A 22507-nucleotide genomic window follows, 5' to 3' on the forward strand; every position below is an offset into this window, starting at 1 on the left:
TGCGAACCCAGTCTTACCAGGGTCTCCAATCACAGAGCCTCTAAGCCCATTCAGCTGAATGTGCTTACAGAGCTCTTTACAGACCTTCATGCTCAATGCGTGGAGGTCTAACTGCCAAGGGTGTGGGGATGTTGGAGAGAGGGCTTATATGTCCACCAACAACCCCCTACATACTTTTGCCCTACACATGAGCAGGCAAACACTTGCAAAGGGCTGGAGAGAGCAAGAACAGTGTCTTAATGCTTACTTGTGAATCAAAATTAAATCATTTTTGCATGCATTTCATAACTATACATTTCATAAATTTATGAGATCTCTTTTGTTAAAGTATCTTATTGCTACATAATTTATTGTCCTAGTTTCATGTACTGTAGTGCTTGTGATTGAGAATGTTCTGGTTATGATCTTGCTGAAGTGGCAGTCTTGCATGCAGCATTAGATCATTTCTCTGTCAAGATCTGTAACATCCTGAGTATTTTGTAAACCAGCAGTGCCCCCACCCTTTTCTTTTTCTTATTCTCAGGCACTACAAGAGCTCCGAGAGATGGGGAAGTCCCTGGGGTTGACTATAATTTTATTCCTGTTGAACAATTTAAGGCACTAGAAGAAAGTGGAGCCTTGCTAGAAAGTGGAACATATGATGGTATGTTTATAACTTAAACTAATCCACCACTTAATTTGCTGGATAAGTCTCGTGTTTTGTCAGGTATAACAATATATAATATATTGTGTTCATAGATGAATTCTTCCCTGCCATGTCCTTGGTTTATATGTTCCTTGGCAATATTTACAGTTTTTTCATATTGCACAGGTATATTATCTCATCATTTAAAGTGCATTATATTTTCTAGCTTCCATGGAGAAAACATGGCAGAAATGGCAAAAAGAGCAGCAAAAAGGTGGGGGAGCCAATATCTTCCCTTTCTGGACTTGCTGAGTACCTGGGGAAGTGTTGCATAGGAGGAGGATATGTGGAAATGTCAGTTCAAGACTTAAAAGCAACAGGATCACATTGCTGAGAGGGAAATATTGCCCCCCACCCTTTTGGTGCACCTACACTGTTCACGTTTTTGTCACTCAATCGCACCAAACTCACAAAACATCATATGCGCCATCCCTATTCATGCATTGAAAGAATAAGTTTTTCCCCTTCCTGCCTGTCTCTAGCCTTACTATTTCTCTCCCCTCTCCACATCTTGACTAGCCAAGCCCCTATGGCAGCCATTATGTGACTAGACACATCCTCAAATTCCCAAATGTGTCCACGAGTCCAAAAGGGTTGGGGACCCCTGCGCTAGATAGGACCGTTCTTCCCATTTCAACGCCTTGCTCTAGGAACAGGTTCTGAAAGCAGCAGAATCAGCAATTCAGGATCAATAATCTCAGTCCACCCCTTTCATGCTGTGCTCTCATCTGGCACCCATGATTGACTCCTTTCCTCTAGGATTGGCTTCATTATCTTCAGTACCCGTGATGGTACCTAAATTGTATCCATCCTTTTCATCGGGACTGATAGAAGCTGCCTCAGGTTCAACCTTGCCCTTGCTTTTCCTTTGTCTGCAGAAAGAAAAGAAATAAGAAATCAAGATTACAAAGTGGTTTTATCTTAGTTACCTTCGATATCGGCAACTCTGCCTTCAATTCTATTGGCTGCCACTTCAGTACCACTTCATATATGCCTGGCACCAGCTGATATGCTGGACTGCCTGACCCTCTTTCCATGGCCATTGCCTACTCCAGTCCTAGATATGTTGCAGGATATTTTTCTTCTTCACTCACCTGAAGTCCAAGTCATTGGATCCACTTTGGAAGGGGAGATACATGAAAAATCTCTCCCTTCTGTCCCATTGAAAGTCTGTCTCTAGGAGTTAAGTGCACTACGTATCACCTAAACATTGCCACCTGTCTTGTGAACGCTCCCCAGCTCTGTGCACACAACATTCATGGACTCCACTGTACAGGTGACAGTGACAGCTGGGCTCAAGGGTTATGACCTTCTCTTCCAATTTTGTGGTCATCCAATGATTGATACCTTCACTTCACCAATAACTGTCTCCACTTCTGTAGAAGAATGGGAGCCAGGGCAGGGTTGTTAGGTGATGCTTTTTTGTCCCCATGGTTGAGCTGTTCTCTCCCATATGTGTTTCCTACCATGTTCATACTTACCAGGGTCCTTTCCAAGGCATGAACCTCATCCTGGTTACTTTCTGGTGGCCATATCAAACATGGTTCACCATGATCCGCCTGATGTCTTGCCATGAGCATTGGGGTCTGCCAAACTATCCTGACCTTAATTTATTTAACGGGAACAGTCTGTCACCCAAACCTCCATACATTGAACCCTATGGTGTGGACCCTTTGACTGGTCATAATTTCTTAAATCATATTGTTTGCATGCTTGTTTTTGTATGCGAATCTTCTATGCAATGTTTCTACAGGGCTGAATGGTCTTGATTTATGAATTTTTCTGACATCAAAGCTCTCTGGGCAGTTCACAAAAATTACAACCAAATAATACAAGATAACAAAAACATAATATTCAAAATTTAACATACAAAATTTAAAGACAAACAGCTAAAAACTGTTACAATAAGATACTTTGACCTGATAAAACAATTGACTTTAAAAAACCCATCATATACCATCAAATGCCTGGGAGTAGAGTAAGTCTTAATCTTGCACCAAAAAGATGACAGTGTTGGTACCATGTGGACCTCAGTGAGGAGAGCATTCCATAATTGGGGGCTACCACCAAGAAGGCCTTTTCGTTTGTTACCTGTCAAAGCCTCCCTTTCTTTCCCAATTTGAATGTAACAGGAGACTATGGTTAATTGAAGATATCCAGGGTTACGTGTGGCCTGCCAAGAAGGGCAGAGGGAAGGAGCTCCATGTGCGAGCACAAAACTTGTTCATATCTAGGTTTATTAATCATTATATGATCATGCAGCCCTTGCATGTATACTTAATTTTTTGTTGCTCTTTATGGGTGTTATATGTATTCATATACACAGATATAGCCATTTTATGTATTGTTTTAAAACTGGCCAGTGCGTTAAATGCTCACTTGTTTTAAGACATTCTTTAATTTTAAGGGCCAAAACTTGTATAAATATTTCTAGTCGCAATGCTATTTAAGTTTCATAAATTGAACTGCTTTTCAACACATTCTTAATGGCACAGTGTTTGCCTATGTTTTCACTTATTCTACCCTACCAGCAAAAGAACAGTTGATAACAGCATTTGGTATGGAGTTCTAAAATATTTTGTAACTGCAAAATAAAGTTCCATTTCAACATAGCAGGAGTCCTGGCAATCTCCTCTGTGCTGTGCAAAATGCCCTTACTAAAGTCATATGATTAATTAAGGAGTGAAAGCCAATTGTTAATTTTTTGTTCCAGAGCTCTTATTTTATTGAAAAATACTGCTGAGATCCCTCAAGTGAGGCAACATAGTATTTTTAGCTTTCTAAGGTGTAATTCAGTATTGAGTTAATAGCTTTATTTGGAGAACAAACTGCCATCTGAAAGCAAGGGACTAAACCTCCAACTGTGTATTTTAATACTGTCTTTGTGTAAATTGCTGTTTCATGTTACTGCACAAAATAAATTTGCTTTTGGCTTCAACCTGCCAAAAATTGCAGATTGCTCCAGATTAGTTAATTATCGTGTGCAGTATGTTAAAATAGAATTAATTTTTCTTTTCTTTCTTTTCTTTTACTTCATCAAAGCTCTTCTGCATGTCTCATTGTGGGGCATTAGTGAATACAAAGTAAAATAACAAATCCCATGTAGGCAACCACTTTAGGATTAAGTGCTTTATTCTGCTCCACAGCATTATCAGAAATTCATTGGTGCATTTGAAAATTCCAGTATTTCAACATGTATAGTGATTTCTTGAAAGGTCGACTATGACTGGGTTCAGACAACACAATAACCAATGGTGGTTTAAATAGTCGACAGTTGGTTATTTAACCCATGATGGGTTATCATGTTGTATTGAGGGAGTTTTTAACCAACAGTTGGTTATTTGGCCAAATAACCAGCACAAATAACAAACGCTGTGTAGAGTAGGCTATTTGAACCACCGTTGGTTATTGTGTTGTGTGGAGGACACTGCTGGTTATTTCCTTGGCCACTGTTGGTTATTTCTTCAGCCACAGAGTTGTAAGGCAAGAGCGGTCAAAGCAGTCAAATGACGTTGTGCTAGTGGAAACTAGATTCCAAACTATGCACAAGAGGAGAATCCAACTAAAGTTATGTTTGCGCAGGTGGCTGTGCATTACAACTGCTTGTGCATAACTCTGGTGCAACCCATTATGAAGCTTGTTGCACAAGTGTAATCGCAAACTGCTTGTGCAATGGAAAGATTCAGCAGAACTCCACTAGTGTTATTTGAATTTGCAGAGTAACACCATTGGATATTGTCCTATGTATTGTAGAAAATGTCCGGTATTTAGACAATCCAGCACATAAGACAGTGGTTCAGTTTGGACAACATGTTAGTCAATGGTGGTTTTAGAACTCCACGGTGGAGTTGTTTCACCACTGTTGAGAAATGTGTTGTCTGGTGGGAAAACTCAATACGGGGGAGGGTTTTTTTTTGGAAAACACTCCATGCAGAATATCCATGCTGTGCAGAGGAGAGTTCCGTTGCATTGACTTGACTTTTCCCACTAGATATAGAGTTCCCTGGCAAGAGCTGCGAAATGAGCGAGTGCCACTCTAGGAGAACTGCTGGGACTATTTTTTTCAGTAATGACTTATGGGATATCATCGGGAATACCAGTGGAAGAACTGTCAATCAAAACATTGTGATGGATTTTACTCAACTCCATGGTATCCCGCAGTCATACAACAGTGAAGTTAGAACATGTTGTGTGGGGATTACCCCCTAAAAACTCAACCGTTGAGATGAGTTTTCACACTGCGTTGACTAACGTGTTGTCCAAACCACCCATGGAAGCTTGTAGCCCACCTTCGGCTTTTAAGACAATCCTGTGCACTCTTACAGGATTGTACTGTAAAAGTGTATCAGTGGGGGGGATGTTAGAATTTTGAGAACATCCTTGAAAACCCTTTGTCTTTCAAGTAATGTGATCAACAAACTTTATGCAACAAGATTGTTGCAGATTGAATTCAGTGGGGTTTACTCCCATAAATTGCATAGGATTGTTTTGAAAGCCAAAGATGGACTATAACCTCAGCATTTCCCACAGGAAATATGTAAAGTGTGTGTGATACATATATACATTCTTTAAACGTACATCAGGAGCTCTGTCTCAGTCAGAGTACCCAAGCATGTGTATATGGGTGTTTAAAATTGTGGGCATGTTATTGTCCCACTGTAGGAGAAAATGGTGTACCAGCAGGAGTGGTCATGTGTCTAACTTACAACATGTCAAACACAAGTTTGAAAACAAGATGGTAAAATATCTGAAAGACTTGATATCCAGAAAATTAATAAAAGTCACTATTTTTGTGTTCAAGTTGTTATCTGTGAGCCATGTCATGATTTTAAGGAGATGAAGCATCATGTTTTATGTAAGTAAGTCCAGGATTCTTGGTTTCCCCTGACTCCGCCTTCCCCAACCTGGGACCTTCTGTATGTATTGGACAACAACTTGCTGGCTGAAGCATTCTTGGAGTTGTAGTTCAATACATCTGGAGAGCACCAGGTTGGGGAAGGCTGAGTTAGGAGGAAGACTGCCCTAACTGGTTTAAATCCTCAGTTGAGATAAGAACTCTTGACCACATGCAAGCAAATTGTATTAAGTATAAATTAGCTGAGCACACTAAAGCTCAAATATGATAATTAGTGTTGAATGAGGTGCCTGCCTCTGGAAAAAGTAGAATGATACAAGTACTCTGCAGAAATACTTAATGCCATTTCTAATTATTCTGGTCTCGGTCTCTCTCTCTCTCTCTCTCTTTCTCTCTCTCTCTCATATTGCATGCACAAAAGGTAATTTCTATGGTACGCCTAAACCTCCAGCAGAGCCCAGCCCATTTCAGCCAGATCCAGTGGACCAAGTGCTTTTTGATAATGATTTTGACCCAGAATCTCAAAGAAAAAGAACAACATCTGTCAGCAAGATGCAGAAAATGGACAGTTCCCTTCCTGAAGAAGAGGAAGAAGAAGAAAAAGAAGCAGTTAATGGTAGTGGAGGAACAGGTCGGTACACTTATTTACTCATTTCATAAGTACCAAATGAGGTTGAATACTTTAACTGTAGTATAAACAACAAAGAGTCATCAGTTGCATGAAGTGTTAACCTCAAATTGGCAGGTCTATTATATGCATATTCCTGGAAGGGGCGGGAGCGTCAGGAGATCTAAACTGTGTTGTCAGAGGGAAATGAAATGCAGAAAGTACAGACAGTGACAATTATCTTAACATTTACAAAATGTTGGGTGATAACATAGACATAATTGCAGTGGTGAGCCGATAACATGTTGTCCTCATTTAAACCATAGAATTGAACCTCTTGATGAACTTCAGCAGGTTCATTTTGATATCTGTCTTTGACATTTCTTTATTCGAGAATGGCTGCCTTAAGGCCTTTGACAGAGTGTCCCCCACTAGTTTCTGAACATTGTCATTCCTAATGTCAGATTTAAGTCCATTTATTCTTTTCCATAGAGACTGGCCTGTTTGTCCTGTGTAGAATGCAGTAGGGCATTACTGACAAATGATGGCATGTATCATGTTGGAAGATGAGCAGTTGTATGAACCCCTGATATTGTGGATGGCCTTATTAGGCCTTGTAATAAATACTGTTGCCAGAGTAGATTGGCAACATTTGTGTCAGCCATGGTGTGGTTCCTGTGTCTATATCTTTGTTGCAAGGTCTATTGTTGCTGGTGAATATCCTTTTTAGGTTAGGGGACTGTCTGTTAGCAAGTACAAGCATACCACCCATGGCATGTGAGCAGGAAGTATTATTGTCCAGGATGAGCTGTAGTTCAGTGATGATAAATTTGAGTGGTCTATTGAGCTGTGAAGTATAGGTGACAACAAGTGGTGTCCTGTCTGTCTTGAAATAGATTATTCCTGGGTACCAGCCTGGTCTTGTTGAACTGTTTCTTCACTTTGTTAGACGAGTGTTTTAGTTTGAGAAATGCGCGGTGTAGATCCTCATTAGTCTGAGCAGATGTGTCTCTAGATTATCATTTTCTTTGATACACTCTTGTTTTTCTGAATCTCTATCTCAAAGGCTCAGAGTCTGTAAGTATATTAAAGTAAAATTTAGGGTGGGGCCTTAGTAGAAATGGATCAAAATAATATTATTTATGCATTGTTCACTATGTATATGTTGGTTGAAATAATAATTTAAAAAAAGAAAATGTGTTAAAAGCTCAGAAAACACATGTTCCCAATTGTAACTCCCTGGACATCTTCTGCAAACAGCATATGCTCTAGTTTGTCCCTTTGTGATCCAGTTCTTGGATTGGTCTCTTGGGTTGGATGCAGTTTTTATTCTGTTGTGGTGGTGGTGGTGGTGGTGTTTTTATTGTGTTTTAATGTATTTGAATGTATTGTTGTTTTGATCAAGTTTTATTTGTGATTGTAAGGCACATTAAATGCCATTTTCTTGGTAGAAAGGTCGAATACAAATAAAATAAATAAAATAGACATTTTGTCTTGACTTGAAGAGTTTAATGTGTGTATATACATATCCACTCCTCTAACACACACATCATAGAATTGTAGAGTTGGAAGATACCACAAAGATCATCTAGTCCAACCTTCTCCAATGTGTAGGAAAACCAATTAAACCATCCATGAGAGGTGGCAGTCCAGACTCTTCTTAAAAACCTGCAGAGATGGTGATACACAAATAAATACACATCAATTTGTATATCAAAATGAAATGGTTGTTTTGGGATATCTTAGATCAGTGGAGTATTAATGGATATTCCAGACGATTCTGAGCTGCATTTTAGGGTATGTTCAGTACACATCAGTAGAGCTGTTGTGCCTAATTCAGTAGAATACATATAATGCTTCCTTGTTGGGAATAATTGGTTATGGCTGAGAAGCTGTGTGCTTTGTTCTCATCATTCTTAATTTAATTTATTTAAAATAATTTTAGGACACCTTTAAGACAGTGTACGTAATAAAAGAAACGACACAAAACAGTAAAAAAATCCATAGAAAAAGCCATTATAAATGAGGCCAGCAGTCAAAAAATTCAATTAAGTAAAGGTCAATGAGAACAAGTAGGTCTTCATAGCTTTCCTGACAAACTTTCATGGAAGCTCATTCCAGACATGCTGGACCACTCCCTTGTACTCATCAACCTCAGCAGGGAAATGAGAAGGCCCTCAGTTAATGACATCAAACTGTAAATCAGGATAGATATGAACAACTTTATCAGCAAAATGCCCAGCAAATCAGTCACAGTGGGCTTTTGAAGGCTTAAATTGTTGCTTCCTAGGGTCTACTCCAAGAAGGCCGATGCAGTGGTGGCATTGCTTTGCCACTATCACCACTATAGAATAAGACTGAAGATGGCTTCTTAACTATGTTCAGTCATACCTATTACGAGTCTTTTGCTATTTGTGCTCTAATTATCCACCCTGCTGTTTCATTGCCCTCAGCTCCCCAGAATTCTAGGGAGCCGATGTAGCTCTCTGATTAGGTTGAGGATGATTGGGAATGATTGTATTGAGAGCCTGGATCATCCCATTATTCTGAGCAGAGATCAAGGACTTGGCAGGATCAGTAGTTTAAACCTGTAGGAAAATCTCCAACCTTAGGGGAGAGAGTTACAACTTGTAAAGGAGTAATAGTTGGAAAAAATAGTATTACCAAATATTTGCATAAAGCTTTGGTCTTAGATCTGAAGCTGCTTGTGAAATGGTGCTATGGATCTCTCTCTCTCTCTCTAGCTTTAGAAATGTCACGGATTCCCATAATTGCTGCCTGGATCTTAATCAGCTTGATCACCCCTAAAACTGTAATTTTGTTACAGACATGCAAACTTAGGGCTCATGAGAAAATACTTTTAAAATATACGGTACTAGAAACTTAAATCTAAGCATTTATACAGCTCATAATCCTACATACATTGGTGTCCAACCATGTACTCTTTCAGGAGTCAACTTTATTTTAAAAAGAACTTGATAAATTTGCAAACAGTGCATTCAGGTTTTATTCTGTTTTAAGTACTGAATTTACCAAGTTGCAATTTTCCAGATTTATTTATTTATTTATTTATTTATTTATTTATTTATTTATTTATTACATTTCTATACTGCCTAATAGCTGTTGCTCTCTGGGTGGTTCACAAAACTGAACCGCCCAGAGAGTTACAACTGATCCTTTTCAGTCAGGCTTCAGGCCAGATTTTGGCACATAAACAGCTTTCGTTGCCCTGTATAATGACCCATGTCAGGAGAAAGAAGGGGGAGTGTGACCCTGTTGATTTTCCTTGATCACTCTGAGGCTTTTGATACCATCAATCATGGTATTATGATCTAGGATTACTGTCTTGAGTTGGGAGTGGGAGGCACTGCATTGTAGTGGTTTTGCACCACATGAAACCATTGAGTGTGGTCATCCAGTGTTTTGGAGTGCATTGTTGACACGCAGCTCTGCTTCTCTGTTACATCTTCATCAGGTGAGGGTGTGGATGTGCTAGATTGGTGCCTGACTGCAACAATGGTCTGGATGAGGGCTAATATAAGGAAATTCAAGTCAGACAAGATTGAAATTCTGTTTGTTGGTGGTTCTTCTGACTGAATGAAGGGTGCACAACCTGTTTTAGATGGGGTTGCACTCCTCCTGAAGGAGCAGATTCATATTTTGGGGGTTCTTCTAGAACCATCTTTGTCACCTGAGCCTCAGGTGGCCTCAGTGGCACAGAGTCCCCTTTACCAACTTCAATTGGAGGCCTAGCAATGCTCCTATCTGAACAGGGATAATCTGCCTTCAGTTGTCTACGCTTGGTAACCTCCAAGTTAGATTACTGCATTGTTCTCTGTGTGGGGGTGCCTTTGAAGGTTCAGAAGCTGCAGTTTGTGCAAAATGCGGCAGCCTGTTGATTACGGGAACTAGAAAATCCAAACATATCAGGCAGACTCTGGCCTGCTTATACTGGCTGTCTATATGCTTTCAAGCTTGATTCAAGGTGCGGGTTTTAACCTATAAAACTCTACATGGCTTGGGACTACAATACCTGATGAAGTGCCTCTCTTGACATGAATCTACCCATACTCTCTGCTCAGCATCTAAGGTGCCTCCTTCAAGGGAGGCTCAGAAGGCGGCAATGAAGGAGAAGGCCTTCTCAGTGGTGGCCACCCACCTGGCGTCAGCATTGTTATCTTTTCAGCGCCAGGTTAAGACCTATCTCTTTTCGCAGGCATTTGTCAGCTTCTGATAAGTTTTAAGTGGTTCTAGATCGTTCCTGTGGTATGGTTGACTGTTCAAAGTTGTTTCAGATATATGTTGTCTTCATGTATATTGTTTGTGTGTTTTATGTAAGTGGTTTTCAAACTTCGTACACTGTATTATAATGTTTTTAAACTTTGTAAATCACCTAGAGAGCCTTGGCTATGGGGCAGTATAGAAATACTACTACTACTATTACTACTACTACTACTACTACTACTACTAATAATAATAATAATAATAATAATAATAATATAAAGTTCTATGCTATACACGTTCAGAAATAGTCCATAAACCATACTTTACTACATCAGATTGAAAGAATGCAAACAAGCATCCAAAATGTTATCCCCAGGTCTCATTACATCTAGTACTGAATTATAGAAAGTAAATTATTAACAGTGTTGTCCAAACTTTCACATTCTGGGTTGGATTCAACACTAATAAAAAAAGTTCTGATAGTGGAACTGGGGACTCCCTGCAGCCCCTTGCATGCTCTCAAAATCTGTTCTGGTGGATTGGGAAAGCCTCTGGAGCAGAGTTTAGGCTGGTGCAGAGGGCTGCAGGGGGTAGGAGAGAGGCAGGAAGTCCTGTTCATCATTTCCCTTTTGATGATATTATACCAGATTTGGTAACTTGACAGGGCAAACATGCATATTCTGTAATGGGAAGTAAAAGTGCTGTTTAATGGAAGGAAATGCAATTAAATATGCTACATAGATCTGATCTATTTTTTAAAAAAAAGTCTGGGCTTAGGTCTGCTGTATGCCAAATGATTATATAGCAGAAAAATAATATGGTGTAAAAATACAAATGAAATTCACTATTTGACATTTGCTCTATATTCAAAGCGGAAAGGTGCCTCTGTGTGCAAAGTAGCATGAAGATGTGACAAACTAACAATTTCCCTTAAACAATTGCAGAAAACAAAGAGAGACATTCAGATTCTTCTGACTGGATGAAGCCTGTTCCTAGTTACAATCAGACAAGTAGTTCCATGGATTTCAGAAACTATTTATCAAGGGAAGAAAATCTAGAGCCTCTGCCTAAGAATTGGGAGATGGCCTACACAGACACAGGCATGATCTATTTCATTGAGTGAGTAGATGTTGGTACAATTGTGTGCAATTTATGATTATCAGTTGACTGAAGTTTTTTAGTTGATTAACGGAGTACCGCTTTAGCAATTAATTTACCTATTAACTAGCTACCACAATCAGTATGCATCTGAAGAGAAGAAGAGAAAGTGCAAAGGTTGGTTTAAAGAAAATAACTCTATAGCATTTTCCCTAATAAAGACAAAAATACTATTTTTGAAAAATTCATTTCCCCAAATCAGATAAATAGATTGCTCTGAACAATGCAATAAAGAGAGCATCCTTTTAGAGTGTCAGATCTGTAAAATAAATATTTAAATATGTGACAAGTTAGTGAAACTGATTAAAGGTGAAATCCTATGCATTAGACAGAAAAATGTCCTACAATTCCAAGTATAATGGCTGGGGAATTCTGGGAGTTATAGGACTTCTTTTTGTTTCTAAACATCCATAGATTTATGCTCCAAAACACTTTCAAGTTTTCATTCTTAAAGTTTCTTAGATGCATAGCTTTAACACAAATGTTGTACTAGTTATATGAATATTTTATTTGAGAACTCACTTAGTTTTAAAAATTACAAAAACAGTTTCTGACTGTTGTGCTATAAAACTGGATAATCCAATATCCTCAAGAAAATGTGAGGTTCTGTATCTTTACATTGGTAAATGTTCTGTATCCTTACTTTTATAAGTGTTCTTAAAATCAAGCTGAATAGAATATGTTTTAGGTCTGTTATAAAGAGCCAAAAGGGACATGTGTGTTTTTGTTTCATTAGTCTGGTTGTTCTCAGCTAAACACACACATACACCCACAGAGATCCACAGAATCACTGAATTCGTCATGCACTGAATGTTGAGGAATTATCAGTATTTTCTGACAACTGTAACCTAAGCCTCACTCCAAATAAAGCTGTTGTTTTTAGTAAAACTGCGTGAACTGTGACTGTGAACACATATCTCTTAAACAATTTTTTGCTGCTTAGCCGGTTTTTTCCTTGTAAAGAGTCTGACTTCATAGCTATAAAAGAATATGAAACATGTCATAAACAAAACACTTCTGAAATGCATCTTCCCCCTTTAAATATCTTCATCACAAGTGACATTTGTATTTTTCAAAATTGCAAAATACAGTTGCATTTGGTTGCTAGTTTCCTATTTTGGAATATGTTGCACAAGTGGAATAAATTGCTTAAGAATCCTCCTTCCCTGTTGCCTGCCTTTGCACATAACTGCTGCTCCATGGACGAAGCAACCACGTATGCAGAGCTGTGGATTGTTTCTGTCTATGTTGCATCATTTCACATGTAGCCTACAACTACGTGGGATTATATAATAGGGGGAAAGCTTCTTTAACTCTGTGACTACATGTGAAGGGGGCTTTTGTGAATATTTTCTAACTAGGTACTCTGTGTCCCATAGTCACAACACCAAAACCACGACCTGGTTGGATCCTCGTCTTTGTAAAAAAGCCAAAGCTCCTGAAGACTGTGAAGATGGAGGTGAGAAACTCAGAACCTTTTATCTTACGTACAGTTCACCTCTTGAATTGTACTAGTGTATTGTACTAGTGTACTAGCGGAGATGGCGAAACTCACGGCAATTATGAGAGAAAAATTTATAACTGAATGGGAACCTTTTGTAAACTTTATGAAGGGACGAGAAAAAGATGACTTGTACATCTGTGGATTCAACCAATAATGTTGAAAATGTTAAGAGAGAAATTAGAGATTTGGATTTGACAGTGATAGAGTAAGAAAATATAACAACATTGTTACATACTTTTGCTGGGGGAAATATTGGAAGAACATTTTATTTTTGTGTTTTTTGTTTGTTTGTTTTTGCTTTGTTTGGTTTTTGTGTGTGTCTGCTTATATGTATCATATTTTGCGCTGTAGTGTTATTTATTTATTGCTGTTTGGAAACAATAAATAAGATTAATTGGATAAAAAAAAGGACATCACCTCACCCCATGAATTGAAAGCCCGCAACACTAGCACCAGAAATTGGCTTTCAGGAACTATCTTTTAAGCAGCAAGATTAACAGAACACACACACACACACACAAAAATAAAACCAAGAAAAAGTTTGCTAACCTCTGGGTCCTCCTCTCAGCCAGCAAAAGTAGCGCAAACAGGAAATTCAATCATACACACATTCATTTTCTCTCACACACTTTAAAATAAATTTACTGCTTAAAAACAACAACTTTGTATTGCTCATCCATATCCATGGCTCCTCAGGCACTGCAACAGCCAGCTAGCCTACAAGGTCTCCTCTGGCTGGCTGACTAGCTACTGAGCCAAAGCATGGCTGAGACAGTAAACAGTTTAGGGTTAAGCAGTTGCATTGCAGTGCTACAAGGCAAGCATCCCAGTGCCCTACCCTGCCCCTGCTGCTTCTATAAAATCTGTTGGATCCTGGGCCTTTCTGCTAATGAAAAGAATCCTTTTTGCAGAAAAGTCTGTGATCCAGCAGAGACCTCTGTTCGTGGAAGGGGATGGGACTATTTTGCCAATTTCACCCTGAAGCCTTGCTTGCCATTTGGGAGGGTTTCTCTATACCCTGGGGCAGATTCTCAGGGAAGCAGAGGCCTGCAGGGGGAATCATTGAGCCTCTGCCCCACCTTCCATCACCAGCAGTGTTTCATAAGAGAAACTTTGCTCATGAAACTCTGGACCCAAGTTAATATTAATCTTTGTAAACCATCCAGAGAGCTTCAGCTGTGAGGTGGTATATTATTATTTATTTATTTATTTATTTATTTATTTATTTAAGGATTTTTATGCCGCCATTCAGCCAAAAAAGGCTCTCATGGCGGTTTACAAAAGTATTTCTTGACAGTATTTCTTATTATTATTGTTCTGCCTTTTGCCCAGTACTGGGCTTCAAGGCAGCCTTACAAAATTTAAAAGATATAGAGATACAATGAATAATAATAATAATAATAATAATAATAATAATAATAATAATATCCTACTGAATAGAATGATATGTAACTTTAAAGCAGCAGTAGTAAAGCTAATTCAAATGGCTATCTGAAATTTTAGCTTTGAAGTATATGAAATTGAAATACTTTCTTCACTCATAATTCAGAAAAAGAGATAGAGGAGAATCTATTTAGATTCAAAATTGAACAATATTTTTGTACCATGTATAAGCTTCATAACTGACATCTTCTAACTATAACATGTATAAACTTGAAATAACAGCCAAAAAATACCATTTGGGTTTGTGTGATGGTTTTAAGCAGTGTACAGTTGAACAAAGAGTACGTTATTAACATTGTTTGAAAGGAAATTGGCACTATTACTGTAATGTTGTTTTATTTTAATTGAGGTTTTCTTGTGTTGTAATCACTGGGATTGCTTCAATTATCATTAATTAATATTACAAATAAAAAAATGAGTTGTTTAAATAAAATGACATAATTTCTAAGTTCTACTTTCTTATATTATTATTACTGAGTTTCTGAAGCTTTCATTTCATCACAGTAGCACCCTCTTTCATAATGATAGTTTGGAAAACCTGATAAATGTCACTATAATAGCTTAACCAGAGAAGAACAATTTTATACAAATGCCTCCTCCTATGTTAGAGTTGTTATAATCTCTGTATTTAGAAATCTGCCCTGAGTTTCAAATGGCAAGATTTAGACATTTTCCTGAGCAAATCTCGACTGATAGTTTTAAGACACATCTATTTTTTAAAATATTTCCTAAACAAATAACTTGCGATAGCCATGTTCTAATTTTCTTACTCTTATCACAGGCGGTAACAATTTCCCAGTAGCTTTATTAAAAGAGTCAGAGGGACTGAGGTGAATCATCACTATTTTTTGTTCCACCAGTTGCAACTGGGCCCTCGCCTCAAAGCCTATTTTAGAAGCCGCTACCATGAGAGCAGGGGGCGGGGAGCAAGCAATTTTGACCATCTCTATCTACACTTTGTATGGCAACTCTGTCAGTTAGAACTGGGCAGGCTATTTAAGGACTAAACACCCTTTTTATTTTAAAGAAGTGTAGAAGGGGAGTGATATAGGACGTTTTAAATTTTATTTTCATTTTAGTTGTGTATGTGCATTGATTGATAGCCGGAGAAATTTGGAGAAGCAAGTTTGCCCTTCTTTGATTACCATGCCATCCAGAATTAATACTTGGATTATGAGCCCTTTGGGACAGAGATAGATATTTTTTAAATTGTTATAACCTGCTCTGAACCTACAAGATAGGGTGGGATATAAATATAATCAATAAGTAGTGAACTTAATCCATTCTTTTCTTCCAATTACAGAGCTTCCATATGGTTGGGAGAAAATAGAAGACCCTCAATATGGGACATACTATGTTGAGTGAGTTGTGTTTATTATTATTTTTAATACAGCTGTTGATCGCTTAATTTTATGATATGATAGGAAAGGAAAGCACAATGCGTAATAAATGAAAACTTCTGTTTTTGTTATAAAACACGATTAGGAGGGCAATGTTCTCTTGTCTTTCAAAAAGCCTCATTAATATAGTCTAGATTTGAAAATCTGATGTTTCATGCTTCCCGTTGACTATCATGGGAAATCCAAAGATGGCTATTGGTCTGATTTGGATGATGTTTGCAGACATAGTAGCCCCTTAGAAGAGAATTGCTCCTGCTAAGTATCAGAGAAATAGGTGCAGGTGTTTTGTGATATGCACCTTTATATTTTGATTTGTCAAAAAGGGAACTGCCACTTTTTAAAATTTCTGGGCAGAATTTGATGAAAATTACAGGGATATTTTCCTCTTCTAAGGGGATCAAGCCTGCCAAATTTCAAAGTAATAGCTTCAGGAGGTTTGTATTTCCTTCTGTCGCCCCCAGACTGTGGAATGGCCTGCCGGAGGAGATTCGTCAACTTAACTCTCTCTACAAGTTTAAGACAGCTACAAAGACTAGCCTCTTCTGGCAGGCCTACCCAGATGAATTTTAAACCAAGAATTTTAAGATGTCTTGATTGTTATTTTGATATTGTATTGGTTTTATATGCTTTTTAAATTAATTTTATGGATTTTATTTATATTGTATTGTTGTACTAATGTTGTTCCCCACCTCAATCCAAAGGGAGAGGCGGGTACGAAATAAATACATTTATTATTAATGTAACCTTAACCATTTGAGGGGGGATGTGCTTATTCCCCTATGCTCCTTATAGACCTTTGTTGTAAAAGTGACAGGGTGCCTAGAAGTTTCTGAAAGTAAGAAACCTGCAATCAGGAGCAGTAGTTTCTGTGGAAGTGGAGCTATCTTGCCACCTGTGCTTTGGGGGCAACTTGTATGAAAATGGCACAAATCCTAAATATGTCCCCAGGCAAGAAACTTGCAACATTTGAGATGAATAAGAGCACGGGCTAGGGAGTTAGGTTAATTGAAAACCAGTTTACGGGTCGTCGTCCCCCCAATGAAACCTGGTTGTTGTGAAAGAGTGGTCCTTCTCAGTGTCCCTTCCTTGTCCTTCACCAAGTGCAGTGATAGGAGCCCATCATAAAATGAGCTCTAGGATTAGAAGGTGGATCTGTCAGTCACTCAACTGCACTGTGTCATTTTAAAACAGAATAATATATCTTACTAACCTGAAACACTTGTAAAACAATGGTCCCCAATAAAGCATGGCTTGCTGTAGCAGAGATTATAAGGCACTTTCCCTGTGTCCTTGATCCAAAGTCTCAGCTTCACAGCAATAAGAAAAACAATGCTGTATGAAGTATTAGGTCTACCCAGGCCATTTTCCTTAGTATTTAATGCCTAGATCTAAAATAGTCTGTGCTCTTCTGGAAAATTGATTGTGAGTTTTCTGCAGAAACACTGGCATTTAAATCTTGTCAAGGTTAATATTTCTTCTTTCAACTCTAGTTTGACTTTCCACTTGTATATGACCTACAGGCTGCTTTTATAACATGGAAAATTTGATGCTACATCCTTTCATACAAAAAAAAAGAAATAAATGTTCTCCATAGTATGTCTGTGTGTGCCTATATTTAGGAGTGCACATGTGTGATGGTTCTAAAGTTAGGGCAGGAATCAAGGTGCTGGAGTGTCTGTTTCTGTCTGTAGCTGAGTGTGTATGTGCTTTAGAGCTGCTCTGGCAGACGTCTAATGGTAAGAGGGCAGAATGAGCACTTCTTCAATTCTTCCCGCCCCCCTCCTGGGTGTAGCACACATCTCTTGATTGTGAGACACAGGCTGGGTCAGTCCACACAACACAGCTGGGGCTGTCCACACAACACTGCTGCTAGGCAAAGATCTTTTTACTTTTATTTAATACTAACAAAAGACTCTTATCATTTACATATGAATTTGTGTATGGAAAAGGCTCCCCCTTCAGGATGCCTGTCAGTGAAGCCATTAGTACAACAATGTTTTACTCTCCATCCCCACCCCCACCCCCACCCCCAGAAGGACAAAACGGTGCATGTAGGAATACCCCTGGTGTGATTTCCTGCAACAGCCACCTGTTATTTTAATTCTCAGTCACACATGATGAACACTTGGTGAGCATGGTGTCCTAGCAAGTTGACTTGAAGAAAAATGCCACACCTGCCCATAGTGCTGTAGTTGTTAAGCCACCATATTTCAACTAGTATGACAGAGGAAATCTATCTGCTCCAAAGGTTCAACTTTGCCAGTTTCAGATCAGTCAGTCTGCGAGCTGAAAGCCAATTTCCTTGACATACCCCTTTGGATATTAAGAGACAACCCTTTCTCCTTGATCAGATAAAGTGGGCTCTCCAAAATTTGCTATATTCCTCATACCTGAGATAGTGAAGTTAGGAGACCCTCTTCAGCAATGATGAAGTAGTTACTACTCCATCCTATGGTCAAGGTCTGCCACAAACCAAGTGATATTCATGAAAATCAAGCCACAATAGCAGTGCACTTTCCCATCCTGCATTTCAACTTCTGATGATTCCAAACTGAGTCTGCTACTTCTCTAATTCTTTCTATTGTACTTATTAGACTTACAAATGAGGCTGCCAGGCTGTGCTGCATATGTACCATATGGGCTAGTCATAGTTATCTTTTTCTATGCTTCTACTAGTTTTACAGTCTTCCTCTGTCCCAGTTTTGCTGATATGAATCCAGAGGTGATAATATGTGCAACATTAATAACAGTATTCAGATTATTTTGCCATGGATGGACTGAAAAGCTTCCATGTATGAAGAAATGGCAATGGTAACTGATGGATGCTGCTGCCATTGGTAGATGTAAAAAACATAAATTAGACTGCTTTATGAAGTGAACAGTGTAGTCATAGAACATAAAATAGGGTACCCTATAAAAGTGATGCCCCAGCTTCCCCCCCCCCCAATTATAGCAGGAGTGGGGTGTTTGTGTAGTAGTGATGGGAAGGCATTCCCCAGAGTTTGTTGAATGCATTTTTTGGTTTATTTTCCTTGCATTTTTCTCTGTTCTTGGAAATTAAATAATCAACATGGTGTGAGATTCCTTTTGTGAAATGGGAGCTTTAAGTTTCAGTGCAAAATATGTGTAAAATCTCAATGGATAGAAACCTCAGTTGACAGATGATTCTCTGTACAGAATTAGATTCATTATACTGTATTCTATATACCTTCATATACAGTTGGAATATTCTGATCTGCATATGGGAAGTCTTCCTGTGAAATTGTAGAGATATTTTAATCATTTTTATTCAGCTTTCATGTAATGTATAGCAACTGAAGCTTGTGTAATGTTTGAATTTGAGATGCTGAAACAGTTCTGGCATGCTTTCTTGAATCCATTCAGTGAACTCATAATTAGGATTATTTTACGGGTCACCCAGAATGTCAGCATACTTCATGAGGAATGTAAATATCTATAGCTCTCTTTTAAAGTTTAATTTTAGTATTGTAAGAATAAATCTATTTTTAATATAATTAGAAATCATGAACGGATATAAATCAAACATAGGTAGCTTCTGTAAGGTAGTTTTCCTCTTGTGATGAATGTGTACCTCTATTAGATATACCATTTTAGGAGTAGTGTAACTTGTCATTGTAAATAGCCTTGTATATAGAAAGTCAAAGGTACTGCCTGTTAAAATAGAACACAGAGATAATGTCTAACTATGTTCAGGGGTTGTTGCGATCTGTAGTTGTGTGTGGGTGTAGTTGTATTGAATAGTCATCTACCGTGTGATTCATCATTCTGAAAATCTCAACATTCAGGTATGTTTGTACAGAGTTCCTATAGATGTAAGACAAGGACAGGCAATCTAGTACCCTCCAGATGTTTTGGACTACAGTGATAAGGGATTATAGGAGTTGTGCTTCCAAATATCGGGAGGGTATCAGATTGCCTACCCCTAATATAAACAATGTAACATGCTGTTTCCAAACACTGATCTATTTCACATAGGGCAGAAACACTTATGTGATCTTGATCTCCTTGGGTTTAAGTTGTACGATATGCATCATAGGATTTCCGATTTGTGTGCAGTAAGGCACAAATGAGTTATGCATTTTAATAGAATATCCTGGGATATTTTGAAGGATTACTTACTAAACTCTGATCCATTGTCCTTTATAGAATCATAGAATAGCAGAGTTGGAAGGGGCCTACAAGGCCATCTAGTCCAACCCCCTGCTCAATGCAGGAATCCACCTAGTTTAAAAGGACCTTTGAAGTGCAGCAAGTTCTAAGTTATCAGTTATTGTTTTGAGACCAGATTCTTTGATATTTAGTGTCTGGCCAGATTATTTGATATTTCAGTCTGCCAATGACACTGATATTACAGTTGGAGGATTAATTACAGAAAATATATGTTTCAGTGTAGTGTAGTGTTCTTCAACTGGTGGGTTGTGACCCAAAAGTGAGTCACAAGATCAGTCCAGAAGGGTCATGGCAAAGCTGTTGCCGCCATGTAAGGCAATTGTGAAAATGGGTCCCATGTTGCAGGTTTGGAGTCCAGGGTTGGTCTTGCATTTGGACCAGTTGAAGACTACTGGTGTAGTGGATAGGGTATTGGCCTGGGGTTCTAGTCCCCACGCAATCATGAAGCTCACCTTCAGCACTTTACCCTCTTCACTCAACTTACTTCAAAGGGTTGTAAGGATAAAATGGGACAGCTCTGTCTATGCCACCATAAGCTCTTTGGTGAAAGGAAGAGATACAAGTGTGAGTAATAAATGGAAGCTATTAAGTATTGTCTCCCAATCCATTCTTTTGGTTCTCACACAAGCTAACGAAGAGGAAGTGATTAAGTTTCTATAACATTTTCTGTATTTTACTAATGAAAGGATGAGGTTTATACTCCCAAATATATGACTGGAATATTTTCATCTTCAATCAATAATATTCTAAAACAAATACCAAGCTCTCTAAGCCTCAATGCCCATAGGGTAAAAAAATCACAACTGCTCTGCTGTTACCTTTAACAGCAGAGCAGTGCTCTAATGTAATACCTTCTAGTGTTATGAATGTGTTTCAGGATAATTCAATTTTTTTTTAATGAAGCACATGGTAAGCTAAGGATACAAAGTACCATTAAAAGGCCTTTACTAGGAAATATGTGGCTCGATTCCCAGACTAGAAGAGATTGATAGTAATCTGCGTAAAGTTGAATAAAGGCTATAAAGATCTGGTGCTTAAATTATTACTATCCAGAATTGTTTCATATCCAACCAAAGATTTAATTACTGTTGCTGTCAATGAGACTTGTCATTATCTGCATTAACACTAAACTTTCAAGGAGTGTTAAAGAAGAAATTTCAGATGATAGAAAAATTAGATGAATAGCCTTTTAGCAGATTGCTCATCCTTACGGAATAAGCTGTTATAGAAAAGCCACAGTTGCAATTTGGAATGAAAAGCCAATGCATGCTGAGATCAAGATGTGTTTTGGCAGTCACATGAATAATGTGACTGTGACCACCACAGACTCATGGGTCCATGTGAATGGATCCTTTAAAAGTTCATTGTGATTCTATGATTTTTATTATTTTATTTTTATTTTTTATTATTGTTATTATTATTACTTACATTTCTATACTGCCCCATACGTAAAGCTCTCTGGTCAGTTTACAAAGATTAAAACATTAAAAATAATATGCAAAATTTAAAAAGACACAACAGACAATACACACAGATTCAACATTAATCTAAAAACAACTTTGAGCAATTAGCTAAATCGTAAAACCAAATCCAGGATAGAGTATATTTCATCACTTGCTGCTATATGCCTGGGAAAAGGGAAAAGTCTTGACCTGGCACCGGAAAGATAGCAGTGTTGGCACCAGGTGGGGCTCATTGGGGAGATCATTCTATAATTCGGGGGGGGGGGCACTGAGAAGGCGCTCCCTCTTCTGAGCTGATGTTGTGGTAAGTGGAAGGCACTCTTTCATGTTGGCTGCCTGACAGAGATAAGGCAAGGCGGACCTACATTGAAGAAGGGAGTCAGAAAGCTATTCAGGCACAGTGTAGTAACCTACAGTTAGTGTAGAGGCAACTGTCCTTCCTACTAGAAGTTCCTTTAACTGAAACCACTACTTAGCTAATTAGGCCCTGAGGGCATTTCTAGCCTTTGTTGATTCTAATGGTTTGAAGAGCTGCTGTTAACCCAATTAAAGAGTTTGTGGATTGAAAGTTGAGCCTCTTATTGCTTAGCAGGTGGGCTTGCTGTTGTGACAATACTCATGGTTGAGTTTGGGTTGTCATTGAACCATGAGTTGTTGAACTGTGGGTTGTTGTGTTGTGTGAATCCAGCTGTACTAACAAACCATGGTTTGTTAACCACGAACAATCCACAAAGAGAACCTATAGTTTGTTGTTGGGTTGTGAACTGTGGGTTGTTTGTGCTTAACAAACCATCGTTTGTTAGCAAGGCTGGGTTCACACAACACAACAACCCATGGTTCAATGGCAACCTGTAATCAGCTTTGAGTTTAGTTGTATGACCTTCCGCTGTTGTGGCTCCAGTTCTTGTCACCATCTCAAAAATTATACAACTGGAAGAAAGACAGAAAAGGACCAGTAAATCAAGCTATCGGGAACC

The 22507-nt window shown here is 38.4% G+C and overlaps 1 protein-coding gene across 3 annotated transcripts in view; it reads left to right on the forward strand.

Moving 5' to 3' along the window:
• The window catches only part of MAGI3 (membrane associated guanylate kinase, WW and PDZ domain containing 3), a 152513-nt gene that overhangs the window by 73690 nt on the left and 56316 nt on the right, over nt 1-22507 (forward strand). For all 3 annotated transcript variants that reach the window (XM_063143362.1, XM_063143371.1, XM_063143380.1), the window contains exons 3-7: nt 524-643; nt 5962-6171; nt 11316-11490; nt 12909-12988; nt 15780-15837. In XM_063143362.1, the coding sequence (XP_062999432.1) occupies nt 524-643; nt 5962-6171; nt 11316-11490; nt 12909-12988; nt 15780-15837 (643 nt within the window). The remainder of the gene's footprint in view (nt 1-523; nt 644-5961; nt 6172-11315; nt 11491-12908; nt 12989-15779; nt 15838-22507) is intronic.

Source organism: Elgaria multicarinata, chromosome 1, assembly GCF_023053635.1.
Source record: "Elgaria multicarinata webbii isolate HBS135686 ecotype San Diego chromosome 1, rElgMul1.1.pri, whole genome shotgun sequence".
NCBI lineage: Eukaryota > Metazoa > Chordata > Lepidosauria > Squamata > Anguidae > Elgaria > Elgaria multicarinata.